Genomic DNA, 27,660 nt, shown 5'->3' on the forward strand with positions numbered 1-27,660 from the left:
TTAGGCACACTTAGATCTCTGGCTGAAGACTTGTTATTTTCAGAAGAAACTAACTTTTTAAAGTAAAACTGAGTGTTTGTTAAGCATTATGAAACATTCATAAATATTTTCTTAGAAGGCATAATTTGATAGTTGTTTTTTTCTTTTTGAGGAAGATTAGCCCTGAGCTAACATCTGCTGCCAATCCTTCCTCTTCTGAGGAAGACTGGCCCTGAGCTAACGTCCGTGGCTATCTTCCTCCGCTTTTTTATATGTGGGACGCTTGCCCCAGCATGGCTTGCCAAGTGGTGCCATGTCCGCACCCGGGATCTGAACCGACGAACCCTGGGCTGCCGAACTGGAACGTGCGCATTTAACCACTGCGCCACTAGGCCGGCCCCAGAAGTCATAATTTGATTTGGTTATATGAAAATATAGCTTGAGGGATGTGGATCTTGTTCATGTGTGTGTGAGGTGTATTATCAGTGAGTGATTTTGAGAAGATTTTATTCTTAGCATATAATGCTTTATAAAATCTTTAAGCAAGTAGGGGCCAGCCTGATGGTGTAGTGGTTAAATTCGCATGCTCCACTTCTGCAGACTCGAGTTGACAGGTTTGGATCCTGGGTGTGGACCTACACACAGCTCATCAAGCCACGCTGTGGCAGCATCCCACGTACAAAATAGAAGAAGATTGGCACAGATGTTAGCTCAGGGACAGTCTTCTTCAAGCAAAAAGAGGAGGATTGGCAACAGATGTTAGCTCAGGGACAATCTCCCTCACCAAAAGAAAAAAATCTTTAAGCAAATAATATAAGGCAAACAATGCAGTCTGTATTAAGCTATACTAAGAGGGCATTTGATGTGCAGTTTTGCTCAGTAATATAAATAATACAATTAAAATAAATATTTGGAAGTCATCACAGTTATCAGAAATATTTGTTTGGAATATGACTTTGTATATAATAATTTTGTGTCTTCAAGCTTAGCTGACTCATACATTACCTCCCCCACACCTTTTTACTCAAAACGACACTTTTTGTGTTCACTTTTGTCAGGTAACAATTCTTGAGTATTTCCTACTCTTGGGCCATGAAGGATTACCGTGAAGGAGAATCAACAATAGCAGAGCGGGAAAAGGTTGACAGTGCAGTTAGCATTTATGCCTTATCTATACATGATTTGAAACAGTTTTGCCAAGCATTGAATAATTTTCCTGTGGGAAACTTGAGCCCTAAAAGGAAATGAGCGCAGCTAAAAGGCTGCATATCACATGGGACTTAGATTTATTTTTAGAATGGCACTATAATGCCATATTTGGATTGAAACAATGTGATAGCAGTACTTTATTTTATTAAAAGCTATCTTTTCTGAAGAAGTCATCTAATTTTCTATTATATTGTATGCTACAGATTCAACATAGTAAGTATGTAACAATTCAGCTGATATAGTACTAAAGTATATATTAAAAGTTACAGGCGCTTATTTGGCAAACATTTCTGGAGCCTGATTTCTGAGTCTGCTTTTTGTAATAAAGATTCTTTGGCAGTTCATTGATTATAGTACATAGTTGTCAGTTTGAGGTAATTTTCTTTATTGAAAGGGAAAAAGAGTAAGGAAAGATTAGTACCTTGGGGATTGGTGTAGTTATTTGACAGTCTTGAAATGGAAGAGCTCTTTACTAAATGAGGCAGTGATAATAGAGAAACCCAAATGGATTATTGCCTCTGAGAAATGTTTTTTTTTTTTTAAAAAAGATAATCAGCAAAGATACTTCATACTGAGTTCTGCAGTGTTTTAGTTAGCATGGTTCATAGTTTAAAAGAAAACACTTATTGCACCATTTATATTTTATGTCAGTTTTTCTGTGCTTGATTTATCTTCATACTTTGGTTATGATAAATTATGATGTTGGTAATCTACAATGGATTTCTGAATTGCGTACTATCTAAAATTACAGATTCCCCACAGGGCACTAAGTCCCAACCCATAGGAAAATCTGCCAAATACACATTTTGTCCCTTGCCCTCTCTCCCAAGGTTGGAAATATGCCAACATCATAAATCTCAAGTATGATGGGAAAGAACTGCCACTCATGTACAGGCCTTATGCTACCTGCTCTCCATGTAGTATCTCACGTACTTCTCATAAACTCTGCGAGGCAGGGACCGTTGCATAAATTTTAGATAGGGATATTGAGGCTCAGACTAGTTAAGTGACTTGTCCAAGGTCACACAATTAAAGTGGAGGAGGCAGAATTCAGAGAAAGAACTGTCTGACCCTAGAGTTAATGTTCTGTCCATTAATTTTGTGTAACCTAGGTGGAACACCTAAATTCCATCTTCTTCGTTCTTCAAAAGTCCAACCCCCGTCTTCACATTGTTGTGGCCAGATTCTGAAATGCCTTCAGTTATCTCCATGTTTGTGAAAATCTAGTTCCAGTTTGCTCTTGTGTTTGATGTATTGTAGCATGTGTTTGATGTGTTTGGAATGGAAATTTTAACACGTTAATTACTGAATACCTACACAATATTTCATTTATTTAAATATGTTAAAGATCACTTTCTTGTCTTTGGTCCAGCTTTTTTTATTTTTTAGAGGAAGATTAGCCCTGAGCTAACTACTGCCAGTCCTCCTCTCTTTTTGCTGAGGAAGCCTGGCCCTGAGCTAACATCCATGCCCATCTTCCTCTACTTTATATGTGGGATGCCCACCACAACATGGCGTGCCAAGCGGTGCCATGTCCACACCCGGGATAGGAACCGGCAAAGCCCTGGCTGCTGAGAAGTGGAACATGCGCACTTAACCGCTGTGCCACTGGGCCGGCCCCTGTTTTTATTTTTAATTTTTACAATTTTTTTTTGGAAAGAAGATTAGCCCTGAACTAACATCCACTGACAATCCTCCTCTTTTTGCTGAGGAAGACTGGCCCTGAGCTAACATCTGTGCCCATCTTCCTCTACTTTATATGTAGGACGCCTACCACAGCATGACTTGACAAGTGGTGTGTGGGTCCGCACCAGGATCCGAACCAGCGAACCCCAGGCTGCCGAATCGAAACGTATGAATTTAACTGCTGCGCCACGGGGCCGGTCCCTTTGGTCCAGCTTTTGAAGTCTTCTTTTAAGTGTTATTCAGTGACAGTTTTACTGGAATTATGATTTTTGCCTTCAATAGCAAATTACCAGGATAAATATACAAAGCAATATCTGCCCACAGATCTAGTTTCCACTAAAATCCCTGCTATCTCATTGCTGTGGAAGAACAGCACTGCAGGTTGTCAGGAAACTGATGTGAGGAGCAGTGTGTTAGCCACGCAGGGACAAGTCAGAATATGTTTGCCTGGGCATACGTTTTATGTCCTTGAAATCTGAGTTTAAGATAATGTTTTTGCGTTGTCACTGTTAAGTGAGCCCATCGATCAGATATTTACTTATAGAATTCTCGTTGATTGAATTATGAAATGTGCTTGAGGGGCTTTGTTTCATATAAATACATTTTACCTCGTATTACTAATGTAATTGAGAATTATTAGAATTCTTATTATAATTATATTAGAATATTATTAGAATATTTATAATTCAACAAAATAGGAAAATGTAAATAAGAAAGAGATTTGGAAAATAGAGGTAGAACAGGAAGATAATATACAGATACACAGGCCATGAGATCCCGTGTTGTTTAAGATTGGGCTGCAATTTTAGTTCTGAGCTTCCTGGATGCCAAAACAAAAATGGACATTTAATCATTGTCCAGAGGGGAAAAATACCCATATTTCTTTAGGAGAAACAAGATATGTGATAGGGACACTAAGTAATGTGGTAGGAGTTGTCTTCACCACCATGAAATACAAGGTTTCTATAGCAATTTTTGGGGTTCTTTTAATGTTCTCAAAACATGTCACCAGCACAATTTTGTGAAGATGGTTCTTTGAAGATTTTGTGATCTGAAAGTAGGTTCTTTGATTAGGCCACTCCTAATCAAAGAGTAAAACCCAGAATATTTGAAAGATTACTGATTTTTTTTAATCTGAAATATTGGATAAAAACATGTATAACCTACCATAAATGTTGGAGGCCACCTGGCACTTAAGGAAAATGCCTTTTCTTTGAATAACTTATAGAAAGACCGCATGTTGAGATTTTTTTCACTTTGTTTTTATGTTTAAGAGCTTCATATATTTCTCTGTGTACATGTTATTAGGGCCTCAGTTATTTCTGCTTTTTCATAAATGCTGAACACCCTTCATCTAAGGAAGCTTATTCATATGAGTAGAAAGAAAAGGCACATTTTCAAAGTCTGTGTCATGTCAATTTTAGTTAGAAGAGTCGAGAAGACAAAAGCATTTTTTTTTATATAGTAGGAATTAGAAATGCCACTCACTATTGATAAGAGGTTTATTTTACTTTTAAAGTATATTTATTTGGGTTAAGAATGTGGGCTAGAAAGCCAATTGAGTTCCAGTCTCAGCTCCTCAATTTCTAGGCAAGTGATTTAACTTCTTTCCTCATTTGTCAAATGGGGGAAATAATAGAACCCTCTGCAAAGGGTTGTTAAGATAGAGCTGTGTGATCTATCTGTATGTAAGGTGTTTAGAACAGTGACTACGGATCTACCTTATCTCTTGTGAGTGTTGCTTAATTATTTTTGTCTGTAAAAGTGCATTTGTAAATGGGAAATAAATGGCTCTGAGCATTATGTGTGTCATATATCCCCTGAGAATTCATTTATTCAAAAGATATTTATTGAGTGCCTATCATTTGTGAGGCACTCTTCTAGGAGCTGGAGATGCACATGAACAAAAGAGAAATTTCTGCCCTCCTGAAGCATCATGTTCTAGTGAATCTGTTAAAATCCCCAAACACTCTTCTTAGAAAAATACACACAAAACTTTGCATACAGTGTTGGAAAATTAATGGTAGCTATAAGTCTGTGTGTTAAATCTCAGGCTGAGAATACCATCCATACCTCCTTTTTATTTTGTCAGAGTTCCTGTGAGACATTCCTTAAGATGGATACAGTATTTGATTTTAAAGACAAAGCTGTTGTTTGAGACAAAGTAATTGTCCCCATTTTTTTAATCACTTTTTTTGGCTTTATAAAATTAGAAATGCTGTTAGCTTTAACATGACCAATTGAAATAAAATTTCCAGAGTTTGCAGATTTTTGTAGGACCATCGTGGTCTTGCCCAAACACAAGAACATCTGTTTCCATAGGCTTAACAGTCTTATTCTTAATCTTTTCACTTAAGCAGTTCTACAGCTTCCAAAACATAAAATTAAATTACAAATGACAGGAGTTAGATGTAATTAAGAGAGAACGATTTTACCTCAGGGAGGTTTGCAGTCCTCATTTATTTGCTTTTAAGCATAGCACCCTTAATTTTCCTTCTTTTGAGTTTTTATCCCAGGGGATTTTAAAAATGAAGTCATTAAAATCACTTCTGACAAGCTGGCTTTTTAAGAGCAAAATATAACCAAAAGATTATTATATTTCTGTAAAACATATTGTAAAGATAGAATATGATATAATGGATTTCACTGGGTTTTGGTGGTGTTTCTGTTTTATTCTGTTTTCTTAAATATTGCATGATGGCTTTTGACAAAGCATTTATAAACATTCTAGACAATTAAGAAGATCTAACTTTTTCTTTAGGGAACAAGCTACTTTGGAAATAATAATCTTCTCTGTGCTGGTTATTTCTCATGGCAGCCTTCCACTGCATTTTCTTTGTTTGGGTACTTTCTTTTTCTTCCTGCCATTCTTAGCTTTCTATTTTTCAACTTGAGTTTACAAAGGGTGTGTATTCAAAGGGTTTCCGCCAGTTCCCAGTACCGTGTTAATCCTGAGAAGTTACCCAGTGGGCCAATTCTCACAGTAGCGAATAAAAATAGTCGTCCAGAAGAATTACAGAATGTGGTACCACTGTGATTTGAACTAATGGACGACTTTCCAAACCACGATGGGGAGATGAAAACAGCACAAATAATGATCATTTTCTTGGATTTTTGTCTCCCCGGATTACTTTAGAACAGACTTAAAATTTAAGAAAGTAACAAAGCCACACCATTGGTTTCTCATATACAGTAAAAGAGTATAAGAATTGGGGCTAAGAAAAAGATCATCTAGAAATCTGTCATGTGAACAGAGCCTTTCCTCTTGATTCCTATTGAGCTTACACCCACATGTTCATTTTACTGGTTTTATTCCACAAATTCAGTCCAGCATTTTATCAAGTGCCTAATAAGTGCAACTCATTACTGGTCTGTGAACTTGGGTGGCCTCATAAACCTGAATTTCCATATCATATAGTAAGGAGGTAATGCCGTTTTTTTCTTTTAACAAATTTTATTTTTAAGAACAGTTTTAGAATTACAGAAATATTGTGGAAATAGTACAGGGTATTCCCATACACCCTTGCACTATTTCCCCTATTATTAACATCTTATATTGGTATGTACATTTGTTACAATTAATGAGCCAATATTGATACACTGTTATTAACCAAAGTCCATACTTTATTTAGATTTTCTTAGTTTTTACCTAATGTCTTTTTTCTGTTCCAGGTCCCATCCAGGATACTACATTACATTTAGTCCTCATGTCTCCTTAGACTCCTCTTGACTGTAACAATGTCTTAGACTTTCCTTGTTTTTGATGGTTTTGACAGTTTTAAGGAATACTGGTCAGGTATTTTATAGAATATCCCTCAAGTGGAATTTGTCTGATTTTTTTTTCATAAAGTTATGAGTTTTGGAGAAGAACTCATAGGTAAAGTACCATTTTCATCACCTCATATCAAGGGTATGTACTAACAGCTTGACTTATCACTGTTGATGTTGACCATCTGGCTGAGGTCATGTTTGTCAGGTTTCTCCACTAAGTTGCTCTTTTTTCCCCCCTTTCCATACTGTACTCTTCCAAGGGAAGTCACCATGCATAGTCCATCCAGGGGTAGGCTCCATCCATGGGAGCATACGTTATTTGGAATTCTTCTGCATGGAAGATTTGTCTCTTTTCCTCTGTTTGTTTATTTATTCAGTCATTTATATAAGTATAGACTCATGGATATTTATTTTATACTTTAGATTATAATCCAGTACTGCTTAATTTATTTTGTTGCTCCAATTGTTCCAGCTTTGGCCGTTGGGAACTCTTTCTTTTGGATCCTATGTCCCTTATACATGCTCCCATTGTTGTGGGTTTGTTGAAGCACTTCCTTACTTTCTGGCACTTCTAGATGTTCCAGGCTCATTATGTATACTTCTTGTCCCAGTCCTAGCATCAACCGTTTCTCTAAGAGCCCTGGTTCCTTTTATTGGTAAATGGTATTGGAAACCAAGATCCTGGCATTAGGTGTGCTCATTGCTATGTGTGTTATTGCTTCTAGACCCTCTCAACTGACAGAGCAAGGAAATATATGTATGATAGTGCCTTTTTTTATCAGTCAACTTGTGGGTTCAGCAAACAATGCATTGGAATTAGAATGGGATGGAGTCAAACTTAAATGCAGTTCTTTGCAACTTTAGGTACAATTCTTAGTTATATATAGACTAGAAAGAGGGCAGGACAAGTACGTAAATGACTATTCCAAAGCAGCAGAATAATTGCTCTCACGGTGCTACCGATGTGGTGTGCAGATTGACGCAACTCTTCTGGAGGACAAATTGGCAGTATAAGTTAAAATCCAAACCACAAGGCTTACGCTGGATATTTAGGGGAATGAAGTAGTAACCATCTCTCTCCATTAAGAATCACAGCTCTGCTTTACAGACTTGTTTATAGCAAAATAAGTAGAACAGCCTGAATATTCCAAAGTCAGAGATTTGGCATAGTAAATTATGGTATAGCCATGTGATAGGTTACTACTGTACATTAAAAATGCTAGGTTAGGATAAGTGTCAAATAACATGAGGAGATGCTTACATTTTGCAGTTAATAAAAATTAATTTTCAAAACAGTGTTCAACTCATGTTATGAAAATAGTTATGTAAAAAGTTAGGCATATGCCCACCAAACATTAGCTGCAGTTATTCCTGAGTTATGAAATTAGCTTTTTTTCTTACTTTCCCCCAGTATTATTATTAGAAGGAAGCAAAAAAGTTTTGTTAAAATAAGAAAACAAAATTTTTGTCATTGTACTGAGAAAAAAAAAGTTAGATTTTTTCCTTTTAAAATGCAATAAGGTATGTCATTAATTGTGGGCTATTTTTGAGGAACAGTGAATAGTTCCATTTGGCAGGAGTATGGGAAGGGGAAATAAAGAAGATTTGGATTTTAATGTGAGGTATTAGTTCTCAGTATTTGTTCAGTGAATAAATTTTAAAATTTCTGATATTTTAGAGTACAATTTTTAATGAAATTACTTCCAGCAATGTATGTATGTATGCCATTATATGAATATATCATAATTTATCCTTTTTTCTGTTGATAGAAGTTTGGGGTCTCTAGTTTTTGACTATTACAGAAAAAAGTTATTATGAACATTCTTTACTTGTTTTTTTTTCCTATTGAATGTATATCTTCATTTCTCCTGTGTAATACTTAGGAGTGGAATTGCTGAATCTGAGTAGATGTGTATTTAACTTTACAGGAACTGCCATATAGTTCACCAAAGTGGTTGGATCATTTTATACCTCTGTTAGCAACAGTCGAGAGTTCCAGTTGTTTCATATCCTCGCCAGCATTTGATACTGTCTTTTATTTTAGCCAGTCTAATATGTTTCAGTGTGTATGTTTGTAATTTCCGGGCTGTATATACTGTTTGTATTGCTGCTTGAAATGTAGGGGACAATATACCACTACAATTATAGAGTCATTTAAACCTTGACGACATGGCAGATACAGAAGTATACAGACTTTTGTAAAATGTAGTAAACATTTTTAACATTCATTATTAGATGAAAATAAGCATGTGTTTAAAGGGATATACATTTCAAGTTTTTGCAGTTTATTTGTGACAGAATTTCTGCAAGTAAAACATGTATGAAATCAGTCAACAGTAACGTGTCACTGTACAGTCGTATACTGTAATGTTTCGGTCAACAACAGACCGCATATATAGAAGTGATCCAATAAAATTAGTACCATATAATCTGGGTGGGTGGTGTGTAATAGATGTACAGTAGTACACAAACCACCTAGTTTTGTGTAAGTAGACTCTGTGATGTTCGCACATTATGAGATCAACTAATGACACGTTTCTCAGAACGAATCCTTGAAGTTAAGTGGCTCATGAGTGTATTTAACATCATTACAAAAATCTTTTGTCATGTTGTGCATCTCAAATTACTGTGTTGTTGTATATTTAGCACAAGGCTTGGCAAACTGCGCCTGGGGGCCAAATCCAGCGTGTTTCTTGTTTTTGTAAATAAAGTTTTATTGGAATACAGAAATCCTTGTTTGTTTACATATCATCTATGGCTACTTTCACTCTACAAAGGGAGAATTGAGTAATTGTGACACAAACTGGCCTGCAAAGCCAAAAATATTTGCTATCTGGCTCTTAACAGGAAAAGTTCACAAGATGTTAATACTGCATCGTCATATGGCATTTTAGTTTTCTTTTGGATATTCAAGCTGTTTTTCTTGGGATAAATGAAGCAGCCAAAACATAAAACCAGTTGATCAAACAAACCCACTTCTTCCATAACTTTAATAATTTTCAGAATATATCAACTGACAGTAGCTTTGCCATTCCGTGTTCTTTTAAGGTTTACATCTCTGCATGATTGCTGTAAGTACATTTGTAAAAGCTTGCTCTCTGTTAAGCCATTTTACTGACTACAGTCTGGTTGAGAGGATGTATTTCGTTGACTTAGTCATTTTGGCCTTGAATACTGTTATACAATGTTCATTGTGCCAGCAAGTTCCCTATTTCAGCTACATTTATATTTAACTCCTTAGAAATGAAAAGACTATGTATTGTTGTATAAACCTTAATTTTATAAGCGCTTGGATTTGGATGTTTTGTGAAAGCTCTTTGCTGTGTACTCTTAGGAAGGAATCATCCATAATGTTACTGTGATTTATTTTCAAAGTCTTTTCACATTTACTGATGTCCTTATTCTGAGAGGAACTTAATTAAATTCATCATTGTTAGAATTTCTGGATCATTTTGTAGAGCTTGGCCTCTGGCAAGTGAAATGGATTTATTCCGAAGTTCTTCAGCATATTTCCTAAGACCAAATATTTTAACCAAGTGGTTCGCATGGAACTCCTCGACTTATCATTCTTGAAGGCTTCAAAGATTCAGCATGTGAGTTTTCAAATTCACTTTCTCTCAAGGGCATGTTACCCCTTAATTCTCTTCACATGATCAGTGGATGAGAGCAGATTGATGAGAACTGACCACTTACAGAATATTTTCAGTTTTTTGTTATTTTTTCATCCTATGTACTTTTGAATTTCCAAATCAGATATCTCTAATAACTGTGTATCCTTTTTCAAGTTATCTTCATCATCAGTCTGATATGACTGATGTAACTGGCATAAAATATTTTGAATCTTTCCGTATTCCTCTGAGTTCTTAATATAGTTTTCTAATCTTCGAGCTTATCTTGTCACAATCTGTCATTCTTAGCATGTTTCAGAACTTCCATTGTTGTTTTGTAGAATTCGTAGAGTAAATTCATCTGACATTTAAAAAATCAGAGTTCTCTTTAGAAGTAGATGTATGCTTCAAGTGGAGATATAATTCAAGAATAAAATTAACAGTTGTTTTAGAATAATTCCTTATAGTCGCATTCCAAATATAGGTTAATAGTATGTCTAGTCATCATTTCTAGAAAGTTTTGTCAGTGTGAAATTTATCTTAATCATTGTTTTAGTGCTTTAAGTCCCCCTTCTCATTTTTTTTTTTTTGAAGTTCCAAAACCTTTCAGAAAATGCTTAATGCTACTTTGGGTCATCTTCCTTCCATACTTTGAAATTATAATTCTGATCTTCCAAATCCCCATTTGACTGAATTACTCTCTTCAGAGCCTGCCAGGTAATAGCCCTCCTTATTATTACACAAGAAATAATTCTCCTTGGCAGCCGTTTTGGCTGGCTATCCCACTGAGGTTTTAATTGGCCTTTCCTTGGTAACTACCTTTTCATTTCTTCATTTGCATTTTCTTTTGTGAAGCTCAAATTTTTGTTCATTTTATCAGATTGTCTTTTTCTTTGAATTCTGTATAAATTCTGGATACAGCTATTGCAGATATATATATACTGCTTGCCTATTTCTCTTTTCAGAATTTTTTATTTAATGTAATTTAATTCATCAAAAGTTTCCATTACTTGTGCTTCATGTGTTTTGTTTTGTTTTTATTTTTTTAATTAATTTTTTTATTGTAGTAACATTAGATTATAACATTATATAACTTTCAGGTGTACATCATAATATATTTTGAATTCTGTGTAGATTACATCATGTTCACCACCCAAAGACTAATTATAATCCATCACCACACACTCATGCCTAATGATCCCTTTCGCCCTCCTCCCTCCCCCCTGCCCCTCCGGTAACCACCAGTGCAATCTCTGTTGCTATATGTTTGTTTGTTGTAGTTTTTGTCTTCTACTCATGAGTGAGATCATATGGTATTTGACTTTCTCCCTCTGACTTATTTCACTTAGCATAATAGCCTCCAGGTCCGTCCATGTTGTCACAAATGGCTGGATTTCATCATTTCTTATGGCCGAGTTGTATTCCATTGTGTATATATACCACATCTTCTTTATCCTTTTGTCCCTTGATGGGCAGCTAGGTTGCTTCCAAGTCTTGGCTGTTGGGAATAATGCTGTGATAAACATAGGGGTACGTGTATCTTTATGCATTTGTGTTTTCAAGTTCTTTGGCTAAACACCCAGCAGTGGAAGAACTGGATCATATGGTAGATCTATTCTTAATTTTCTGACGAAACTTCATACTGTTTTCCATAATGGCTGCACCAGTTTGCACTCCCACCAGCAGTGTACAAGGGTTCCCTTCTCTCTACATCCTCTCCAACACTTGCTGTTTCCTGTCTTGTTAATTATAGCCATTCTGATGAGAGTGAGTGATATCTCATTGTAGTTTTGATTTGCATTTCCCTGATAGTTAATGATGTTGAACATCTTTTCATATGCCTGTTGGCCATCTGTATATCTTCTTTGGAGAAATCTCTGTTCAGATCTTTTGCCCGTTTTTTAATTGGGTTGTTAGTTTTTTTGTTGTTGAGATGTATGAGTTCTTTGTATTTTGTATATTAGCCCCTTATCTGATGTATGGTTTTGCTTGCCTATTTTTCTTTTTTTTTTTTAAAGATTTTATTTTTTCCTTTTTTCTCCCCAAAGCCCCCAGTACCTAGTTGTATATTTTTAGTTGTGGGTCCTTCTAGTTGTGGCATGTGGGATGCCGCCTCAACGTTGCCTGATGAGTGGTGCCATGTTTGCGCCCCTGGGCTGCCGAAGTGGAGCACCGGAACTTAACCACTCAGCCGCAGGGCTAGCCCCGCTTGCCTATTTCTTAATGGTGTATTTTTTTTTTTTATTAATGTTATGATAGATTACAACCTTGTGAGATTTCAGTTGTACATTTTTGTTAGTCATGTTGTGGGTACACCACTTCCCCCTTTGTGCCCTCCCCCCACCCCCCCTTTTCCCTGGTAACCACCGATCAGATCTCCTTATCAATATACTAACTTCCACCTATGAGTGGAGTCATATAGAGTTCGTCTTTCTCTGACTGGCTTATTTCGCTTAACATAATACCCTCGAGGTCCATCCACGTTGCTGTGAATGGGCCAATTTCGTCTTTTTTTATGGCTGAGTAGTATTCCATTGTGTATATATACCACATCTTCTTTATCCAATCATCAGTTTCTGGGCATGTAGGTTGGTTCCACATCTTGGCTATTGTAAATAATGCTGCGATGAACATAGGGGTGCAACGGACTCTTGAGATTTCTGATATCAGGTTCTTAGGATAGATACCCAGTAATGGGATGGCTGGGTCATAGGGTATTTCTATTTTTAACTTTTTGAGAAATCTCCATACTGTTTTCCATAGTGGCTGTACCAGTTTGCATTCCCACCAACAGTGTATGAGGGTTCCTTTTTCTCCACAACCTCTCCAACATTTGTCGCTCTTGGTTTTGGATGTTTTTGCCAATCTAACGGGTGTAAGGTGATATCTTAGTGTAGTTTTGATTTGCATTTCCCTGATGATTAGCGATGATGAACATCTTTTCATGTGTCTATTGGCCATATTCATATCTTCTTTTGAGAAATGTCTGTTCATGTCCTCTGCCCATTTTTTGATCGGGTTGTTTGTTTTTTTGTTGTTAAGCAGTGTGAGTTCTTTGTATATTATGGAGATTAACCCTTTGTCGGATAAGTGGCTTGTAAATATTTTTTCCCAATTAGTGAGCTGTTTTTTTGTTTCAATCCTGTTTTCCCTTGCCTTGAAGAAGCTCTTTAGTCTGATGAAGTCCCATTTGTTTATTCTTTCTATTGTTTCCCTCAACTGAGGAGTTATAGTGTCCGAAAAGATTCTTTTGAAACTGATGTCAAAGAGTGTACTGCCTATATTCTCTTCCAGAAGACTTATTGTTTCAGGCCTAATCTTTAGGTCTTTGATCCATTTTGAGTTTATTTTGGTGTGTGGTGAAAAAGAATGGTCAATTTTTATTCTTTTGCATGTGGCTGTCCAGTTTTCCCAGCACCATTTGTTGAAGAGACTTTCTTTTCTCCATTGTAGGCCCTCTGCTCCTTTGTCGAAGATTAGCTGTCCATAGATGGGTGGTTTTATCTCTGGGCTTTCAATTCTGTTCCATTGATCTGTGGACCTGTTTTTGTACCAGTACCATGCTGTTTTGATCACTGTAGCTTTGTAGTATGTTTTGAAATCGGGGATTGTGATTCTGCCGGCTTTGTTTTTCTTGCTCAGGATTGCTTTAGCAATTCGCGGTCTTTTGTTGCCCCATATGAATTTTAGGATTGTTTGTTCAATATCTGTGATGAATGTTCTTGGGATTCTGATTGGGATAGCATTGAATCTGTAGATTGCTTTAGGTAGTATGGACATTTTAACTATGTTTATTCTTCCAGTCCATGTGCAAGGAATGTCTTTCCATCTCTTTATGTCATCGTCAATTTCTTTCAAGAAAGTCTTGTAGTTTTCATTGTATAGATCCTTCACTTCCTTGGTTAAGTTTATCCCAAGGTTTTTTATTCTTTTCGTTGCGATTGTGAATGGGATTGAGTTCTTTTAATGGCGTATTTTATAAGCAAAAATTTTAATGAAGTCTATTTTATCTTTTTTTTCTCTTGGTGATGCTAGGGGTGAGAGAAGTTTTTATCATGCTGCAGTTTCAAAATTGAACCTGAGACTGTTTATGACCATTATTGGTTGTTTCAACTATTCATAAAATAGAGATTTATTAACAATGAAGATTTCTTAATACCTTAGCAAATAATGTACGCCTGTGGTTCTCTCTGTGTGTTGCTATTTCACATTCTGTATGTTCATTAAAATTAAAACCGAGTTCAGAATTCACATATCCTAGGATGAAAAAAAATCTTTAGCTCACTATAATACAGCATATGTTCCTGACATAGACCCCTTTCCTTGTCATTTCTCTTGATAATTGCAGAATGGTTTGATTTATTTTGCATTTTGAATTAAAAGACTCAAAATCTTTATTCTATTTCTTATGACAATTATTTTTTCTTCCCTGCACTTTATAGACAAGAAGTTATTAATGAGTCAATCTAATGATTGGCCCCTAGAATCATTCTTGTTCTTTTTCAGATATTCAGTTGGAATCTCTTTTAAATTGTTCAATTAATAAGATTCTTTCCTGATTTAGTTTTCTGCCTCATCATGTGGGTCTTGAATTAAACATTAGCATTAGAGATCCTGGTTTGGGTAGGGCTGTTGACCTCATGAGCATTGCCATCACTCAGTCCTAAAGATGTGAGGTATATTTATTAAGCACCGACTGTGCCATGCATTATGCTAGGCTATGTGGAAGTTACAAAACTAAATCACAGTGTCTGCCCCTACATGAAGAGTTTTATAAGGAATATAAGATGTACAAAAATAAAAATAATATATATTCTAGGTAGCATATGTGTATGGTGTTCTGTGTATCGGTGTGTGTGTGTGTGAACGTGTGCATGTGTGTGTTCAGAGGGCAGCCCCAGCTCTCAGCAGTGCTGAAGACTTTGCTTCCTTTCACTGTTATGAAGTGTTTTCTGTATACGTGTCAGACACTGCTAGAAGCTCTTTATATATTTATGTATACATTTAGTGTCACCCTCACTACAACTTTATAAGATAGATGATATTAGCCAGAGAAGATAAGAAACTGACCAAAAGTTGTTTAGCTAGTAACTAGAGACTGAGCCAGCTTTTAAATGCAGATATGTCTGACTTTAAGCTATGTCCCTGGTTTTAAGGCCTTGAAGGAAATATAGATTTGCATCATTTTTATCATTTATCTATATACACCTGAAGTAGTTCTGTGAACAGTTAATCTAAAGGGCTTGGATCATCCTGGGTCTCTTTCTCATTTGTTTGAATTATAAGTCTCAATTAGTTCAAAATTTAAAATATGAATAAATAAAATGACCTTTATTCAGGTGTAATTTATATACAATAAAATTCACCAAATTAAGTGAATGATTCAATATGTTTTAACTAGCACCACAGATGTGATGGGTAATGTTTTCCATCACTTCCAAAAGTCCTCTCCCGTCTCTTAAGAGTCAGTCTTCTTTTTGTGTTGTTGCTGTTGAAGATTAGCCCTGAGCTAACATGCGCTGCCAATCCTCCTCTTTTTGCTGAAGAAGCTTGGCCCTGAGCTAACATCCATGCCCATCTTCCTCTGCTTTATATGTGGGACGCCTGCCATGGCATGGCTTGACAAGCGGTGCGTATGTCCACACCTGGGATCCGCACCGGCAAACCCTGGGCTGCAGAACAGAACTTGTGAACTTAACCGCTGCACCACCAGGCCGCCCCCCACAGCATGGCTTGAAAAGCAGTGCATATGTCTTTGCCCTGGATGCAAACCAGTGAACCCTGGGCTGCTGAAGCAGAGCACACAAACTTAACCACTATGCTTAACCACTATGCCACCAGGCTGGGCCCTAGAATCAGTCTTCTTCTTTTAACCCTGTCCTCTTCCAAGCACTGAGCTGCTTTCTTTAACTTGCAGCTTTGCCTGTTCTCAAATTTCATATGCATGGAATTATAGAAAATGTCTTTTGTGCCTGGCTTCTTTTACTTAGTATAGTTCTTTTGAGATCGATCGATGTTGCATGCGTCAGTAGTTTTTTCCTTTTCTTTTTTTTTTGCCGAGTAGCTCACTTTGTGGACATACCACAATTTATTTATCCATTTATCCATTGGAGCACATTTCTCTTGTTTCCAGTTTGGGGTATTATATATAAAGCTGTGAACATTTGAGTTCTGGTCTTTGCATGTATTCGTATTTTTGTTTCTCTTGGATAAATACCTAGGAGTAGAATTGCTGTATGTGTATGTTTAACTTTTTAAGAAACTTCAGAACTGTTTCCAAAGTATTTGTACCATTCTGAATTCCACCAGTGATGTATGGGAGTTCCAGTTATTTCACACCCTCTGCCAACACTTGGTATCTTGGGCCTTTTTAATTTTAGCATTTAGTGGGTGTGTAGTGGAATCTCATCGTGGTTTGAATTTATATTTCTCTGATGAGTAATGATGTTGAAATTTTTTCATGTGTTTATTTGCCACCTACATATCTTCTTTTGTGAAGTATCTATTCAGTCTTTTACCACCATCCCCCCCTTTTTTAAATCCGTTGTTTGTCTCCTTATTTGTTTTAAGTCACATATTCTGGATACAACTCTATTATCAGATAGATTTTATAGGTATTTCATCCCGGTCATAGCTTACGTTTTCATGTTTTTAACAGTGGCTTTTGAACAATAAATTTTTTAAAATTTTGCTGGCCTAGTTTATCCTTTTTTCTCTCTGCTTCGTGACTCATAGGACCCCTCTAGATAGCTCTGCAGCTCTCTTTCTGTGCAGCTTTTCCTCTCCAGTGCCCTGACCCGCAAATTCTAGCTCTCTTGCCCTCCTCCACTTCTCTCTCCACCTCAGGGAGACGTTGCCCTTCCCCAGCTCTGTTTCAGTTCCCTCGCCACGTGCTGCAGCCTGGAAGTGGCCACCAGGCAATAACTGCTGTAGTCTTGGGTCTCACCTTGGGTTTTGTCCTTTTGGCAGGGATCACCATGATTCTGAGCTGCCTTAACTAGTTAATAATGTGTTAAAAATTAGTAGTAATATATGCCAGTAAAGCTCTTGGAAAGCAGTTTGGCCTTAGCTCTGAAGGTTTAAATACTGGTTAAGAAAGAGTGTATGCTTTAAAGTTAGTTCAGCTCCCTACACTGTGAGATATTTATGGCCCTGGGAGCTTGATTACCTGAAAGGCTAGAGAAATTACTGGACAGGAGAAGAATATCCCTTTCATTTTTCATTTTGAAAGAGGAGTGTCAGGCTCTTGGATGGTGTGCTGAATATGATGTAGTCTCACCAAGGAGAATCAAGACGGTTTTAGCTGTGAAGACAGCGCATTGTTAAAATAGAGAGTCATGTTTCTGTGCTCCAGTTCTTTAGCACGCGAGCAAATGAAATTTTACAAGGGGAAGATATTAGAACTTGCTGGATGCTTAGTACGTTTTATGAAGGATTGCTGACATTATTGACATATGTTCAGTTTTAGTTAGCTCATTATAGAAGAGGAAACAGTTTTTCTCCATTGGCAAAGCAAAGGCTATTTTCCCAGAGCCTGTTTGAATCCCTTGGTATTTAGTGAACTAGTTTCGTATTGAGTAGGCTGCTGTGTGCATTTTTATGCCATTTGCCCCTAGGATATGTCCCAATTAAAGGACTTTTCTTTTCCATATGAGAACCTGGCATATGAGCTTCATAGCAAAGGATCAATTAAAGCAGCAATTTTTATACTCAGTTTTTCTAACGGGAGCACTTTACCTTCTTCTTTTGAGATTAGGTTATTTTCCTATGGGAAATCCATTTTGAATAGCACATTTTCCCTGTTCCAATAGAAAGGTCACCAGCTGTACTTCACTGCGTCAGGGATGGAGTATTCATGAGGTGTAATAGGTTGCTTTCTTCCATCTTTTTTTTCCCCTTAATATTTGGTTTTGCTTTTGCTTGAGTGGTTGGTCCCTGAAGATGGAGTAACTCTGGTCATGCATATGTGTATGTATGTCCCTGAAGCATTTTAAAACATGCAAATAAGAAGACCTTATTGTATAAACTTTAAAAAGTACATACATGATTGACTGCTAAACCTTCTCTTTCCTTATGTTTCCACAGGAGTCTCCCCAGGACAGTGCTATCACCCGGGATATTAACCGGACATTCCCAGCGCATGACTACTTTAAGGATACAGGAGGAGATGGACAAGATTCCTTATATAAAATATGCAAGGTATTTCATGTCAAAGACTCAGGTTTGAATGGTCATTCTGGTTCTTTGAAATTATGCAAAAGATACCTCTAAAGTGTAATTTGTATTTGATATTCCAGAAGGTAAAGACTGTAAAATCAAAGGTTACAGCACAATTTTAGACTCATAATGAACAGGAAATACTTAGAAATATATGGTAGAGTTTTTTTTACTCTTTTTTTTTCCCCCTGAGGAAGATTTGCCCTGAGCTAACATCTGTTGCCAACCCTCCTCTTTTTTATTGAGGAAGATTAGCCCTGAGCCAACATCTGTGCCAGTCTTCCTTCACTTTATATGCAGGTTGCCACCACAGCATGGCTGACAGTGGTGCAAGTCCACACCCGGGATTGGAACGTGCGAACCCAGGGCCCTGAAGCAGAGTGTGCAGAGCTCGACCACTATGCTATGGGCTGGCCCCGTTTCTTTCACTCTAATCAAGACTTTCAGATGACAGTCTTCTGGCTCCACATTTAAACTTTCAAAAGTTGATTTTGTTGAGCCCTCCCTGATGGCCTAGTGGTTAAAGTTCAGTGCACTCTGCTTCAGCAACCTGGGTTCACTTCCCAGGCATGGAACCACACTACTCGTCTGTCAGTAGCCATGCTGTGGCAGCAGCTCACGGAGAAGAACTAGAAAAATTTACAACTATACACAACTACGTACTGGGCCTTTGCCAGGGATAAAGGAAGAAAAAGGAGGAAGGTTGGCAACAGATGTTAGCTTAGGGTGAATCTTCCCTTGCAAAAGAAAAAAAAATTGGTTTTATGTTAAGAGCTCTGAGTCCTATAACACTACAAACTTCTTTTCAATATTCACATTATAAGTGATGAACTTGGCACCTAGGACACATCCAACAGTGGGAAGTGCTAATGCCCATCCCAGTGGACTTTTAGTGCTACAGCATAGTAAATGGTGGGAAATACTGATGTCTGTCAATAGGTCTATACCTGAAAGCTATAAAGGAAATGATAGCCTTTTCAATTTCAGTAATCCATATTCCAGTAGATTTTGGTATTTCAGAGCCATGGGGCTAAAAGGAGAATTTGGGACCAGAATTCTTCAACCTTCTTCTCTTCTCAGAATTAGTCTTTAATCTTTTCCCCAAAAAACAAATCAAGAACCTATTTAGCATCTACTATATGAGAGTAGAGGCAAGGCACAAGACATATTCTTAAGGAACTTACATATTATGATTGAGAAGGCAAAACTAACAACTAGTTTTAGGACAGACCAGCAATATAGGACAGGTTCTCCAATGATAAACTAGATGCTTAAAACTATGAGAGCAGTTAGAATTTATAGAAATGTTTCTTGGGTTTAATTTTAATTTCCTCAGAGGACACACAAAGTCATGGTCTTCTTCTCTGGTCATCCTTTTTTAGCCCCATCTCAGTTGTGCGCCCCAGTTAAGCAGCCAATTCAGCTATCCCTCACCCTACTGCAGAATTTCCCAGAAAGAAACCTGGGGCTCACTGCTTCTGATCCCTTCCTCCTGACCCCCCTGCACTCTAGTTTCTCTCCCATGATGCTCTTCCTTACAGCTCTCTCTGCTCTTGACTTCTCACCTTCCTGCACGTACTCTCACTTGTGTCTCAACTTCACTGAGTGCCTCGTCATTTCCTCTCTCTCCACCTGCCCCTAAAACAGTGGCCTTCCCCTAGGTGCTAATTCAGTTGTTCTGTAGCTCAACACTGTCTCTTGTGGGCGACCTTTTCCACCCCCAAAACTTCAGCTGTCACCACTGCACAGATGTCCCCAAATCGACATTACCTCAAAGCCCAAATTTCCAGCTGCCAGTGGTCTCCATGTAAAAGTCTGTCAAGTACATCAAACAAAACAGGTCTAAAAATAGAATTCATTTAAAAACACATTTTATGGGCCAGCCCTGGTGGCCTACTGGTTAAGTTCAGTGCACTCTGCTTCAGCGGCCCAGCTTCAGTTCCTGGGCCTGGACCTATTCTGCTCTATTAGCAGCCGTGCTGTGCTGGGACCCCACATATTTGTAAATAGAGGACGATTGGCACAGATTGTAGCTTAGGGCATATCTTCCTCAGGAAAAAAAAAAGAAAGAAAGAAAGAAAGAAAATTTTCAAACGTACATAAAAGTCAAATAGTATAATGAATTTGTATATATCCCTCACCCAGATTTAATGTTTATCAACATATTGCCACAACTGTTTCATCTTTCCCTTTTTACATTTTTCCTGAAGTACTTTAAAGCAAATCTCAGACATCATGATCCTGAATTCTCCAGTATACATCTCTAAAAAATAAGATTATTATCCATCTATAGCATCTATCATTGTCCATCAATACCATTCATTCTATGTCTGAATCTCCATATTCAGATCTCCCTAAATGTCTTTATACATTTAGTTGGAATCAGGATTCAACAATATCCATATTATGTTTAGTTGTTATATCTCTTTTAATTAAAAACAGTCCTCCTTTTTCCCCCAATACCGTTGTCTTGCTGAAGATACAGTCATTTCTCTGTTAGCTTTCAGTTCCTTCCTTTGGCCACATTGAGTTTGATATGATTGAGGTATCTTATAGCCATACTACCCTCTCTAATCACTGCCGTGGTAAAGACCTCTGTCTTGCGTTGCTGGCACTTTTGCAAAAGCTGCCTTCCATCAGTCTCCCTGCCTTTGGTTTCTGGCTTATTTATTATTTTCTCCATATTGACCCCCAAACTGGATCATTTCAGTGGCCTCCACTGAAACCTTTAGTGCTTCCCTATAGCCACAGAATGAAATCAAAATTCCTTAGTTCTTTTCCTGGTCCTAGATTCCTTAGCTTAGCATATAAGGCATTTTGTAGTATATCCTGGCTTATTCCCTAAATATTTTATACTTCAGCCACATTGAAATTCTTACTGTACACTGGTTGATGTACTTGTCAGACCTCTCAACTGAGCTGTGAAGTCCTCAAGGGCAGGAATCATTTTCTATGTATGTTAGCAATGTAGCACTTGGCACATCGTAGGTGCTCATCCAAAGTTGGTAAACTAATGAAATGCCTTTTTTTCTCCCTGCTCATTATAGCCCGAATAGGCCTTGTGTTCCAAACATTCCCCAGATATATCTCGTACTTTTCAAGTCTTAATGCATTCCTCACGCTTTTCCATGAGCCTGAAGAATATGCTCCCCTCCATTCTCTACCTATACAAATTCAGTACATTTTCTTCCTAGTATATAATTGATTAAGCCATGTGCTGAGCACTTTACATAAGAGGACTATATGATATCAATACTATGATCATTCTCTTCTTACAGATAAGGAATGTAAATAACAGGCCTAAGATCCAGACCTAGACATAGCAATTGAGGGATTTCAGCCCAACTCTGACTAACTGAAGCCTCTGTTCTTTCTTGAATAATCAACTGTTGATTGACACCTTCACAGACATTTTCATACTGTATTCCACAGCGCTGTGTTGGTATATATTACTAAGAGTTTTTAACACAATCTTAACAGCATTAGTATTAACATGTTACTTTTTACTAATTTGGTAACTGCAAAGTGATGCCTCATTGCGTTACAGTCATGCACTATGTGCCAATGTTTTGGCCGACGATGCATCACATCTACAGCAGTGGTCCCGTAAGATTAGTACCTTATAGCTTAGGTGTGTAGTAGGCTCTATACAATCTAGGTTTGTGTGAGTACACTCTACGATGTTTGCACAAGGACGAAATCGCCTAACAATGTATTTCTCAGAACATATCCCCATCATTAAGCAACGCATGACTGTATAAAAAGATCATTTCTAAAGCCCTCTGCATACCTTTGAGGAAGTATGTGTGTTTCTCATTCTGTAGTCCTCTCATCAGATAAGCTTTGATGAAATGGGGGACATAATGAGATTATATTTGAATTCTACCTGAATTTATGAAAGCATGATTATGGTATGTATATACATATTTAAAAGTTATAGTTTCACCAAAAGCTAGTGATAAAATCCGTGTATATATTAACTTCTCATCTAATAAGCATTGGCATGACATTTTGCAAAGTGATCTGAATTCTAAACATACCCAATTCTAAATTGCTTTCTTAGGACACAGAGGCACCTTGGCACAGAAAATAAGTGAAGAATAAAGGGAGTTTCATTAGAAAAAAATTTGTCAAATCTGACCATCTTGAATCTTTAGATATCCCCCTTTCTCCCACAGCTTACATGAAAACTATAGATATTAATCATAAAAACAAGACTCTGAAAAACAATTAAAGAACTAAAGAGTAAAACCACAAGGAATGTTGGATGTCAATATTCTGTTAAAGATAATGCTCAGAGGAGATGGGTAGTAATCGTCTGCCGCCAAGAAAAATATAAAATAAGAATTCCAGAGGAACCCACAAATGGTTTCAGAGAAATCCCTCTTATCTGAAAAGTTATTACTGGCATTGTGGAAAGAATTATATTTTGGTTTCTTTGCCAAAAGACTTTTTCCCAGAAAGAAAAATGAATAACATTAACAGTGTTTAGTGAGTGCCTGCTATGTGTGAGGTGCTGGCTAGGTTAAATAAGACATCACCGCAGCCCCTAAGAAGCTAACAATCCAGCAGAGAAGATGGACACTTAAAATGCAGTGTGGTAAATACTGTAATAACCGTACATGTATAGCAAGTACCATAGAAGTGCAGAGAAGAGAGGGAATTCTGGGGGAATGGAATATGTTTGTAGCCTGAAGGAAGAGCACATTTTTCAGACAAAAAAAAAAAAAAAAGAAAAAAACATGAGCAGGGACAGAGATAAGACAACCTTTTTTTAGTGTTGAAGTGGTTTCTGCTTAACCTTCCCCACTCCTTGGCTAAAGGAAGTGGTGTGGTGACGGTTCTATTTATGGTGAAGAAAAAGTTGGGACTGGGGAGAAATGTTTGCATCATTCTTTGACCATCAAAATGCCACAGTGGAGTGTGGGTAGCATCTTTGAGGTTCCTCTCTTCAAGAAACTATGGCCAAGTGACTACATTCATTTACACCTCCTGTGCTTTTTTTTCCAGGCTTATTCTGTGTATGATGAAGAGATTGGCTATTGCCAGGGCCAGTCATTTCTCGCTGCCGTTCTGCTTCTCCATGTGAGTAATTAGGTCTCTGTTATGACTTAGACATGGCCTCCTTCAGCTTATACAGGCCTTAGACTTGAGCATGATTTTATATTGGCTTTGGCCAGACTCTAGGACATGACTTTTAACTCCTATATCTGGAAACCTTATCCTTAATTTAATGTCATCATGGAAGGAAAACATGGTGAGGATAAATGACAGTGTTGAAAACTAGTACAAGGGTACACTTCATTTTTATTACTAGGATGATTGGATAGACTTCAGTCTTGGTTGGACCCTTGGGGACATTTTATCTTCTCTAAAGTAGCCACTGTCATTAGTATTTGTTTTGGGATTTATGTATTGTGGTGGGAGGGAGGCAGAGAAATTGGCTTGCTTTAGTGCCATTTTATTCATTCATTCATTCAGCAAAGACCTTTACCCTCCAACTTATTGATACTCTTTCAGATCCACAGCAAAACTGAAAAAGTCTTAAGGTGAACATCTGTATACTCCGCCTCATTTACCAATTAATATTTTCTTCACACTGCTTTCTCTGTCTCTCTCTGCTCTCTCTCTCTCTCTGTTCCTCTTTTTTACGCATTCATTTTATTTTTTTCTAGAAAAAGCTTTTGAAATTATTTTTGGAAAGTAAGTAGCAAACATCAAGATTCTTGACTCCTAAATACTTGAACATGTATCTCCTAAGGACATAACCATAAGACCACAATCACATCCAAGAAATTCCACACTGATTCAGTAACACACAGTCCACATTCAATTTTCTCCAATTGTTTGCTCAGTAAAGTCCCGTATAGCTTTTTTTTTCCTTAACCAAGATCAATGAAGATTCAGTCATTGCGTTTGGTTGTCACTTCTCTTTATTCTTTTTACTAAACTACCCCCTTACCTCTTTTGTGTGTTTCATGCCATTGACAATTTTGAAAAATTTAGGCAAATTGTCTTGTAAAACATCCCACATTCTTGATTTGTCTGGTCATTTCCTCATGATTCAAGTTAAAATGCTTGGCAAAAATTCCGCACAGGTGATGTTTAGCAGAAAGTTTTGAGCACCTGTTATGTTCTGTACTGTGCTCGAGATCAGGAGTGAATAAGATAGGCATGGTCCCAATCCTCGTGGAGACAGAGCTGGTGAAGCTGACTAGCTTTAAGCAAAAATCACACAGGTATATCATTCTTAATTTCAATGGCACTATGAAAGTATTGTAAAAAGTTTGATGCAAGATTAAAACAAGGGAGCCTTATTTAGATTACAGGCTTCTCTGGGGAAGTAACCTTTAAGGTGAACGCTGAAAAATGAGAAGAGGTACCCATTATCTTTCGTCCTTTTTGTTATCATTTAACTTTTTTTTAACATTGTTATAAAAATAAACTATTTTGAAAGCAAGAGAGTGGAGAGTAGAGTATTCCAGAAAAGAGAAGAACACGGTATGTATAGAAGCACTGAAATGAGGAAAACTTGGCATATGCAAGGAAGTGAAAGAAGGGCAGTGTGGCTGGAGCATGATGAGTGATGGAGAGTATGGGAGGGAGCTGGAGAGGTTAACAAGACCAACGTAGGGAGTGCCATGGGGGCAGGACAAAAAGTCTGCATTTTGTTTCTCTATGCAAGGGGAAGCTTTTGAAGAGTTTTAAGCAATTTTTGTATAGGTTGTAATAAAAGGAAAACAAAAACCACTTTGTATCTTCTAACTGTGAACCTAGCTTGTTGGTATCGGTGGGCATGTAAAAATATGATAAAGCTATAACATTAATAAAGACGTCAAGTTTTTTCCCCAGCTTTATTGAGATATAATTGACACATAAAAATTGTATATATATAAGGTGCATAACGTGGTGATTTGATATACATATACTTTGTGAAATGATTTGCCAAAATCAAGCTAGTTAACGTATTCGTCAAGAGGTCAGGTTTTTCAGTTTTGTTTGGTTTGGTTTTTTAATCAGACTTTCTATCTCAGAGTCTCACAAGCCTGTGTGGTTTGTCTTTGTTCTCAACTCCACTATGAGGGCATTTATCCCCATTAAGTATCGCAACCCCTTTAAAATGGGTTTCCCAATCAAAGCCACAATGTCTTGACTTGAACTCTATGCTGCTTGCCCTGGTGTTGACATAAACGTTTGGTTCATAGTGAGGCCAGATGTGCTGCCTAATATCAGAAATGCCAGTCTGGGTCAGACCAAGTTTCCTGTAGTGTATGGAAGAGTAAAATCGCCTTGCATGACAAAGACCTCAAAGGTCTGGTCCTTTGCCCCAAATACTGTTTCATTTCCAATAATAATTTGCTATGCTATTCTCACTTATTACTTAGTCTGATTTGCTCTCTAGCTCTGCTTTATTCCCATGATTTCTGTGTTCAGCCCACCTCCATCATCTTCCACAGAGGCTCGCCCACATTATTGACATTTTGAAGGCTTCCTACAGTCACACCAAGCCTTAAATAACATTTCCAGTGATTTTTTTCTATTTTGAAAACTAGACGTTTGCCAGGCTCTCAGGGAAATATTTTTCCATAAAGCTGTAGAAGATGTAGATATTATTATAAATGAGAAACATCTGTAAATAGAAGTGAAGTAGGATTTTTGCAGTATTTTAAGTATTATTGTGTTACTGTAGTACCTTAAGCATTGCTGTAAGCCTTAGAATATGTAAGCTTCTTCTGTAACTAACCATGTTTTTAACAACGCTGAGGAAGAAAAACATTTTTAGGTGAAATAGCAGCTCAGGAGGTAAAATGATTTAACAAGGTCTCATGATCTGGGGACAGTGAAACCTGCACTTGTGTATCAGCCTATTACTACTTAGTTTAAATCCTATCCTCTTTGCAAAGCCTCTTCCTGGCTCCCTCAGGCAGACTCAGCCTTTCTTGTTCCTGTGTTCCCACTGATGTTTCTACCTAATTCACATTACAGTCATTGTATACTCGTTGTATGGGAGGCGTTTTGAGGACAGGAACAGAGTGTGACAGAGTAGGCATCATTAAATATTTCTTGGTTGAGCAAATGAATGTTATGAAACACAGCTACAGGCCTAAGTTACTGCATACCTCTAAATTCCTGGTGTCCAGATAAGAAGGTGGAAGGATGGATTTGATATACTGAGAAAACTTCTCTGTATGTTTTGTGATTTTTTTTTCCCTTCCCCGTTTCTTATCTGTTACAGATGCCTGAAGAGCAGGCATTCAGTGTTCTGGTCAAGATCATGTTTGCCTATGGTCTCAGGGAACTTTTTAAGCAAAACTTTGAAGATTTGCATTGCAAATTTTACCAGTTGGAGCGCCTCATGCAGGTAAAAGAAAAAAAAACAACAGCTTGCATTCGCCAGTAAGAGTGCAGGAGGCGGGAGAGCTGGATTGACGAAATGGTGCCAAGGAGCAGTGGTGGCTGCCTTCGCCATCCAGGGTTAAAGACGGGTTTTATTATTTTCAATTCTCACTATGTGGTGAGGATGCCAAGATTAATAAGGTGTAAACCTCATGGGTGTGAGCTGGGTTTTCAATCTCGTAAGCACTCAAAAGATGAGAGCACTTTAACGCGGCAAACTCAGTCAAGAAATATTTGCCAAGGCTCTGACGCTGACTGGATAGGAATCCCATAACAAAAGTGAAACAGACTTTCCCAAACATTTCATAACTTGGAAAGAAAAACTGCCCTTCCAAATATTTGTCACCATTTTGGGGATTCCTCTTTGGAGCTAGTTTGTGGACTGGAAAAGAGGGCTGAGTGCCAGTTTAATACCAGATGATAAGTGTTCTTCTGAGCACTTTGGAGGATTAAGAAAAACACAAGTATGTGACTTTTTTGGACTCTTCCTGTCAGGTTTATGAGCCTTCTGAGTGGGAGTTGAACAGCTGCATATGTGCCTAAAACTAATTAGTTTGCTATTTCAGGAATACATTCCTGACCTGTATAACCACTTCCTGGATATAAGCCTTGAAGCACACATGTATGCCTCCCAGTGGTTTCTTACGCTTTTCACTGCAAAATTCCCTCTCTACATGGTCTTCCATATCATCGACCTGCTTTTATGCGAGGTATGTATCAGAGGTCACATCACTTTCGCTTTTGTTTACAGTGGCCTCCCTTTGTCAGCGCTGTCAAAACAGAATTTGTTCTT

The 27,660-nt window shown here is 37.5% G+C and overlaps 1 protein-coding gene across 18 annotated transcripts in view; it reads left to right on the forward strand.

Annotated features, from left to right (window-relative positions):
* RABGAP1 (RAB GTPase activating protein 1) overlaps window positions 1–27,660 on the forward strand; it is a 160,763-nt gene that overhangs the window by 103,078 nt on the left and 30,025 nt on the right. For 17 of the 18 annotated variants that reach the window (XM_023628822.2, XM_070251707.1, XM_070251714.1 and 14 more), the window contains 4 exons: window positions 18,339–18,452; window positions 23,481–23,555; window positions 26,707–26,832; window positions 27,434–27,577. In XM_023628822.2, coding sequence (XP_023484590.1) covers window positions 18,339–18,452; window positions 23,481–23,555; window positions 26,707–26,832; window positions 27,434–27,577 — 459 coding nt within the window. Of the gene's footprint in view, window positions 1–10,103; window positions 10,239–18,338; window positions 18,453–23,480; window positions 23,556–26,706; window positions 26,833–27,433; window positions 27,578–27,660 lie in introns of those variants that run through there. The other variant, XM_070251721.1, reaches the window with a different exon arrangement.

The sequence above is a fragment of the Equus caballus genome, chromosome 25 (assembly GCF_041296265.1).
Source record: "Equus caballus isolate H_3958 breed thoroughbred chromosome 25, TB-T2T, whole genome shotgun sequence".
NCBI lineage: Eukaryota > Metazoa > Chordata > Mammalia > Perissodactyla > Equidae > Equus > Equus caballus.